The sequence below is a fragment of the Coloeus monedula genome (genome assembly GCF_965178545.1).
Source record: "Coloeus monedula genome assembly, chromosome: 12".
Classification (NCBI taxonomy): Eukaryota; Metazoa; Chordata; class Aves; order Passeriformes; family Corvidae; genus Coloeus; species Coloeus monedula.
The window spans coordinates 5,196,147-5,203,852 of NC_138792.1; the positions used below are offsets into that span (position 1 = coordinate 5,196,147).

Here is a 7,706-nt window from a genome sequence, read left to right on the forward strand (position 1 = left end):
TTCAGGTAACTGGGCCCCGGACCTTGCAAGCGGCTTCTGATTTATGTCTCCCCACTGCCCTTTCGCACTCTGAGCCACGGGCATTCGTGCCTTTGGGGCTTTTGTGTGAGCGTTCCTTGACCCATTTCAGGGTGAGCCGCTCGCTCGTCTTCCCTTTGTTCTGCCACGGCCGATTCCTGGGTGCTTTTTCTCGCTGCCACACGCGGGGATCCGCAGTCCGGCTCTGCCGGTGCCGGGTTTGCAAGGCAGAGGCCGTGGCGGCTCTGATGCTCCCGGCGCAGGAGCGCTTCGGGCCTGAGGAGCGGGCGCTGCTCTGCGCTGCCGGGGCAGCTGCGAGCGCAGCTGCGAGCGGTGCCTGAGGGCAGCGGACGGAGCCGACGGGCCCCGCGGCCGGGCAGGGCCGCGCTCCCAGCGGCGCCGGGGCTGCCGAGGCGATCTCTGCGCGTTCCTTCGGCTCCGAAGGGCTCCCCGCAGCCGCGCCCTCCCGAACGGCGCCCCGCGCCCGCTCCCGTCCCGGCTGCGGGACCGCCCCTCCCGGGCTCCCCCGGCTCCCGGGATGCCCCCGTTGCCAAGAGGGTCGCGACCCCGATCCCGATCCCGATCCCGATCCCGGTCCCGATCCCGATCCCGATCCCGATCCCGGTCCCGATCCCGGTCCCGGTCCCGATCCCGATCCCGATCCCGGCCCCTCCGCCCCGGCCCCGCCGCCCCGGCAGCGCCCCCTAGCGGCACAGGAGCCCCCGGGCACACAAGCGCGCACGCCCCCTGAGGAAGCCCCGCCCCGCCGGCACCGCCTGCGCCGCGGATTGGTTGTCGCGGCCGAGGGGCGGCGCGAAGCCCCGCCCCGTCCCGCGGCGCCCCCTGCGGGCCCCGCGGCGCCTGCGCAGCGGCGGCGGGGCGGCCCCGGCCGTTGTTGTGGAGGGGCCGGTCAAGATGGCGGCCGGGCAGGGGGGCGGCGGCGGCAACAACGGGACCGGCAGCGGGAGCGGGACGGCGCCCGGGAGCGGAGCGGCGGGGCTCGGGATCCCCGCGCACCTGACCCTCTCCTTCTCGTCCGGGCCGCACTGGGGCGCGGCAGCTCTGCCGCAGTCGCACACGGTGCGCAGCCTGGAGCGGGCCCTGGAGGAGGCGGGCAGCTCGGGCATCCTGTGCCTGAGCGGGAGGAAGCTGCGCGACTTCCCCGGCAGCGGCTGCGACCTGAGCGACACCACGCAAGCAGGTGAGTGGGCCCCGGCCGTGGCTGGGCCGGGGCTGCGGGCGTCCTGCGGGGCCGCTGCGGGCCCGGCGGTGAGGGCGGGGGGCGCGTTGCCGCTGTGGCGGGCGCTGGGGCCGGGCGGTGGCGGGTGCGGGGCCCTGGTGCGGGGCTGCAGCGGAGGGGTCCCCGTGGTGACACGGGAGGGCTGTGGGGGCAGTGGAGGGGGTGTCACGGGAGCGGCCGAGCTGGGTGAGCAGCGGGGGCCCCGCTGTGTGAGGGCAGTGGAGGAGAGCGGGGGGGCTCCGCGTTTGGGGGGGTTCTCCGTGCAGGACAGAGCCTGGAGGATGTGGGGGTGCAGTGTCGGGGCTGCCCTGCTGGGCGCCCTGGGGGCCGGTTGTGCCGCGTGGGTGTGGGGCGAGCGGCCGTGCAGGTGTGGGCTGAGAGCGGGGCACGCTGAGCCTCGTGTGTGCGAGCGGAGCGGGGCTCCCGGAGGTGCCAGGGGAGGTGGGGGGCGAGCGGCTGTGTGTGAGCGTGTGCGAAAGCACAGGGCCGTGTGTGAGTGTGGAAGGGCACAGGGCTGTGCGTATTTGTGTGTGCGAGGGCACAGGGGATGTGTGTGAGTGTGGAAGGGCACAGGGCTGTGTGTATTTGTGTGTGCGAGGGCACAGGGCTGTGTGTGAGTGTGGAAGGGCACAGGGCTCTGTGTTTGTCGGTGGTTGCAGGGGCACGTGGCTGTGCGTGTCCGAGCTCACCGCGGGCTGAGGTGCTCGGTGTGTTTCGGGATGGAGTGCTCTCTGTCCCCGTGTGTGCAGTGGCGCTTTCGATGAAAGGACTCCTGATGGCATATTGTGAAAGTAAAACGCTCTCTCTTGGGGTTGCCTTGTTGCGTGGGATTTTTCAGCACAGGCGTTTTATTTTCCTGACAGCATCTGGTTAATTTTCCCTCTCTCATTGCAGGGCACGTCACGGGTGGCTACCGAGAAACTCCTCGTTCGGGGAGTGGAGAGGAACCTTTGGTGTTGAGAATTGTACAGCAAGTTGTGAGCTTGGCGTGTTGCAGTTGAGTGCCAGCCTGGACAGAAAGTTCCTGTCAGTGTCTTTGCAGCAGCAGAAGCTAAGGGATCCCTGGCTGTTTTCTCCTTTTCTCTTGAAGAGCTTTTGAACAGCTGCAGGAATGATTTTGCAGACAAAAGATTGCTTGCTGGTTTTAGCCGTGATGGAGTATCTAATTCACAACCATCAGTGGCAATGTCTACTCTAGCCCATTGTTAGTTTCAACACCTCAGAATGCTATTTCTCTTTAGTGCAGCTGGACGTGTAGCTGAGGATAAATAAGATAATCAGTGTGATACGACTTGCTGTCCCTCATGCTACTGTCTGTCCACAAAGCATAAAAGCTGCATTAGGGCCTCCTCTGGCTCTGTCTGTCTTCAAAGAGGAGGAAGACAAGAAGGCTGGAGAAGAGGAAGAACAAAGTGAACTTCCCTCTGTTCTTGGAGACGATTGTGAACTTCCCACAGTTCTTGAAGATGAGGGTGAATTTCCCACCATTCTGGAAGATGACAGCAAAGCTCCAGCAGTGTGGATCGAGGATGGTGAATGTTTCGCAGCGTGGGATGAGGAGTAGGAACATCCTGCGTTGTGGGAAGAACAACAGCAAAGATCTCGGAGCATGGGAAGAGGAGGGCAAACATCCAGCAGCATGGGACCAGGATGGGGAACATCATGCAGCATGGGAAGAGGAGGGACAATATCTCTCCGCGTGGGAAGAGCACCGTGAACGTCCCACTGTTTGGGAAGAGGGTGGTGAAGCTCCATCGTTTTGGGAAGAGGACAGTGAACCTCCCTCTGTTGAGGCATCATGGGCTGAGCATTCTGACAGCAGCACAGCCCTACAGACAGAGGGGAGAGGTGAGTGGTGCCTGATGCAGCTGGGTATGTCTGCTCTCTGCCTTGTCTGCCAGAGCAGGCTGTTGTGTGTGTGTGTCTGAGCATCAGCTGTACTCAGTGTTCCTCTGCAGCTGAATGTCATAGATGTCATTTATTGCTCTTGCCCACCTGAGTACAAGGGGCTCACAGCCCCAGAGAGTGGAGCTGCATTTTGGCTCCGCTGCAAGGCGGGATCTCCATCTTGGAGTGACTGCCTTTCTTGTTTCTTTCAGGGAACACCGTGAGGGTGGAGGAACCTGCCAAGAAATACACTGAAGTTGAGGCAGTTGGCCAAGGGTAAGTTCAAGTCAGTGACCTCTACACAAGCAGGGGCCAGGGATTTTGCTGGAGGGCAGTGGTATCTTTCAGAGCAGGACACGCTGGCTTGGTCTTATTCTCTAAAAATGTTTAATGCATCAGCTGGTGGAGACTGCCGTTATTGAGGGCCAATTTATAGTCCCAGGTTAGGACAGTAACTTCAAAGGATACTGCAAGACCTAATTAAGGAGAGATCCTGCTTGGGATCAGTTTTGGGTTTTAGTCCTCCTGCAGCAGATTCATAGAAAGGGAGAGATAAATGAGAAGATGTATATGGAAAGCAAAATGCTCTCTTGGGGCTGCCTTGCTGCATGGGATTTTTCAGCACAGGCAGCAAAGCTCTCTCCTAAACACTACAGTTGTGTTTAGGTTTGGTGTCAGTGACAGCCCATGACAGTGATCATATTAGTAATGTATGCTGTGTGTTTGCTCTGTTATGCAATCCCAAACAGCAGCAGTGGCATTTGAAATAATAACCAAATCCTTTCTCAACTATTTTGCTCTATTTTCACAGGACTAGAATTGCTTCCTGCTTGCAAGCTATGTGAATATTAATAATAGTGGTGATAAACTGAGAAGATTGTAGGTGCAGAGAATGTTGTTAGAGTTTTGTGGGTGATGGATGAGAGACCCATTTCTCCAGGGCTTCCAAGGCCAAATGTCTCTGGCCATGTGTCCTGTAAGCAGCCCCTGAGGGGGGAACATCACTGACTGTGCTCTGGTGTCTCATCCCAGGGCACTTTGCACAGCCTGGCTCCCTCACTCCAAAAAGACTCGCTGCATGTTTGTTGTGGTCTCATGCCGCAGCCTTCTCCAGTTAATGGTCTTCAATGTCCTTTTAGGTGGCCATAAAGAAAATAAATCATGAACAGCAGAACCAGGAACAAGCTGTGAATGAGATCCTGGTCCTCAAGGACAAGAAGCATCCCAACATTGTCAGCTATTTGGACAGGTGAGTGCTTCAGGTATTGTCCCGTGCACTGGTCCTGAATTAATCTTTTCTGGCAGATGTAGTTTGTAGCTTGTTTAGAAAAAGCCTGACTTGGCCACAGCTTCCTAAAACAACAGCCTGTCAGTTCAGTACATCCCTGTTGTTTTGTTGCTTTGGTTTAGTTTTTTCTTGAAGTTGACCCTATTTTCTGTGTCTTATGAGAAGTGCTGATAAAGTGTGGTAGAAATTATTTCCCTTGGCTTCTCCCCTGCTCTTTTCCCTTGCTGTGGATGCCAGGAAGACAAGGTTCTTGTTTCCAGAAACACCTATTTTGCCCATTTTTCAATTGCCTTGCCTGTTTCTGAAGGTTCTTTATGCAAGGTTTTCCAGACAGTTGACCACTTTTGTGCTAAGTGGTGCACAGCCTCCTTCTGTGCATAACTCAGAGTTGTGTCGCCTTGCTGCTGGAGTTACTGGTGGAATTGCTGAGTTAAGGTGGTGAACCAGCTGGTGGCAACTGTTGTGGTTCCAGACTGATCTCAGCTCCTCCTAAACTGCATTTTCACGTGCTTGCCATGTAAGGCATCTCCTTTTTCACAGGTGTCTCCTTCTCATTTAGACTGTGCAGATTCCAAGGATGGTAGCCTACAGGAATGTCTCTCCATTTTACTCTGTGTTCATTTACAACTGACCTGGAAGCAAAACTCCCCTGCAGTCTTTTTCATATGGTAGTTTAGCTGTGCACATTCATGTCCATGCCACTGTTTTCTTCTTTCAGCTACCTTGTTGATGAAGATCTCTGATTGGTGATGGAGTACATGGATGGAGGAACTTTCCAGGATGCTGATAGACAGACACATCTGGCTGAAGAAGACATGGCAGCTGTCAGCCGTGAGTAAGGGCTCCTGCTTGTGCTTCCCATGGCTTGGACATGATGGTCCTTTGAAAGAGATGGTGAGAACTGGAACGGCTTCATGCTCAGAGCTTTGTTTCTGTGTTGTTTTTTATGCCCTGGAGAAGAGAGAGCCTCTTAAATGAACCACCTGTCAGTATCCTTGCACTTCTGCTCTCTTTTTGTACTCTTAGACTGTTGTTGTACTCTGTCTCTCTCTCTTCTGATTTTATTTGCTGTTCTCAACTTTTCCTTGAACTCTTTTGTCTGGAGCTGGGCTGCACTGCACTTCTTGCCCTGTCAAAGCAAAGTTGCTGGTGGCAGAATTCTAAACTGTCCTTTCTTGTATATTCAGGTCATTAATTTTTACCCTCGTGTTTCTTGTTCTCAGTGTCTGCAAGCCCTGTATTTCCTTCATTCGAGGCAGGTGATCCAGAGAGATCTGAAAAGCTCCAACATCCTTCTGGAATGGATGGCACTGTCAAGTTGGGTAGATATCCTTGGTCAGGCACAGTGTTCCTGGGATGTGGGTGTGGGGCTGCTTCCCAGTGATGGCCAGTTCCCCAAAAGTGGTGCTGGTGGAAGTGCCTGGATCCTGCTGCCAGCTGAGAGCAGCTGCAATGTGCAGAGGAGTCTGGAGAGAAGCAGGGTGTCAAGAGTGGCTTTGCTTTGTGTATGTCCCTTCCAGAGGGGAGGGAGTTAGAATCTAAAGCTTCAAGTGAATACATAAAAGCCACTGCCTAAAACCTGAGGGTATCTTTAAGTGGCCAGTTGCATATTTCCTTGGCTACAGCCCTGAGGCCTTTTGCAGCTTAGTGCAAGTCAGTGGTGCATTCTTAGACTTAGAGCTGGGAATTCTTTTGCTTGGATTTTTAATTCCCGCTGACTCTGACAGTGTTTGTTTTTGTCCTCAGCTGATTTTGGCTTCTGCACTCAGCTGACCCCTGAGCAGGATCAACAGAGCTCTGTGGTGGGCACTGCTCACTGGATGGTGCCCCAGAAGTTGTGAGCTGTTCTCCTTATGGCCCCAAGGTGGACATCTGGTCTTTTGGGATAGTGACCATCGAGGTGGTGGAAGGAGAACCTCCTTACTTCAAGCAAACTGTGGCCATGGTAAGAGGCAGATGTCCAAGTGTTTGCGTGGGCCTGTGTGCACAGAGTGGCTCTGCACTGGGATGAGCTGCTGGATGTTTTTGCACATGGTGGAAGGGAATTCCCAGAGGACTCACTGAAACTGGCTGTCAGGGGAAACTTGTTTGGATGTAGCTGTGGCTGCATCAGGGTTTGGGTTTTTATTATTGGTACAGAAAAATGATCTCTGGACAGCATCTCTGTCTGGGTGGACACTGCCTCTGGAGCCTGGGGTTTAGAACCTGGGGTGGCTGTGAGCACCTGTGGGTATGAAGGGAACTGGTGCAGTGCTGTGCTGGCTTTTCCCAGGCTCGCTGTCTGGTCCGGCAGAACGGGACCCCGCCCTGCAGGAGCCCGGGTGCCTGTCGGCTCTGCTGCGGGACTTCCTGGAGTGCAGCCTGGAGCCCCACGAGGAGCACTGCTGCTCTGCCCAGGAGCTGCTGCAGGTAAATGCAGGGCAAACAGTAGCACAAGGGAGGGGTTTTCTTGTCAGGCCCCTGTCCTGTAATCTGCAGTCTTGGTGCTTTTCAAATGGAGAGCAGGCAGAATCCTAGACTGGTTTGGGTTGTCAGGGGCCTTTCAAGGTCATCTGGACCAGGTGCTCTGTGATGGGCAGGGCCATCTTCAAGCAGATCAGATGGCTCAGAACCCTGCCTGACCTGACCTTAAATGATTGCAGGGGTGAGGCACCTACCACATCTCTGGGCAACTTCTGTCAGTGTTACCCCACTCTCCTTGTAAAAAAAGTCTTCCTGATGTCTAATCTGGGTCTACTTCCCTCTCTTGAATTTAAAACCACTCCCCCTTGTCCTATTGCACCAGAGCCTGTAAGGAGCTTGAGTTTGGAAAGTAATGCTTCATTTCTCTATTTTTTATTCTTTGGGCAATATCCATTTTTATCATCAGCCAAGCCTCTCTCCAGCCTGACACCTCTGATCACTGCAGCAAAGTAGTTGAGGGAGCAGCAGAGATGAAGCACTTGAGGACAGCTTTTTGTTATGCCAGTTAGGACAACTGGTTAGTTATGCTAGTTAGGAGAGCTAGTTTTTTATGCTAGTTAGGACAACTAGTTTGTTCTGTTAGCTAGGACAACTAGTTTTTTACACTCGTTTTTTGAATAAAAACTCTGTTAAACCTCAGCTCCCTTGAAGTATTCCTTCTCACCCTGTGATTCAGCTGGCCGGAGCCATGTGAGGGGAGAGTGGGCCCCAGCCGTGCCCAGAGCTGAGCCCTGGCAGAGCCCAGAGCAGCCTCAGCATCTGCAGAGCCAGGCTGGAAGGAGGCCCTTGTAGCCTTCTCGAGTGCATCCG

At 55.1% G+C, this 7,706-nt stretch overlaps 1 protein-coding gene across 5 annotated transcripts; it reads left to right on the top strand.

Annotated features, from left to right (window-relative positions):
- The first annotated feature begins 940 nt into the window (after nt 1–940).
- LOC309577423 (uncharacterized protein) lies at nt 941–7,475 on the top strand. 5 transcript variants are annotated; one of them, XM_082289432.1, is made up of 8 exons: nt 941–1,219; nt 2,153–3,106; nt 3,358–3,421; nt 3,957–4,394; nt 5,152–5,264; nt 5,657–5,755; nt 6,180–6,378; nt 6,706–7,475. In XM_082289432.1, the coding sequence occupies exons 2-4, from the start codon at nt 2,725–2,727 to the stop codon at nt 3,988–3,990; spliced, it is 480 nt and encodes a 159-aa protein (XP_082145558.1). In that variant the 5' UTR covers nt 941–1,219; nt 2,153–2,724; the 3' UTR covers nt 3,991–4,394; nt 5,152–5,264; nt 5,657–5,755; nt 6,180–6,378; nt 6,706–7,475. The 5 variants fall into 5 exon arrangements, with proteins under 5 accessions (XP_082145558.1, XP_082145560.1, XP_082145559.1 ...); XM_082289434.1 differs by having other exon boundaries at nt 5,657–5,750; XM_082289433.1 differs by having other exon boundaries at nt 3,957–4,121; nt 4,285–4,394; nt 5,152–5,755.
- Nucleotides 7,476–7,706: the final 231 nt, after the last annotated feature.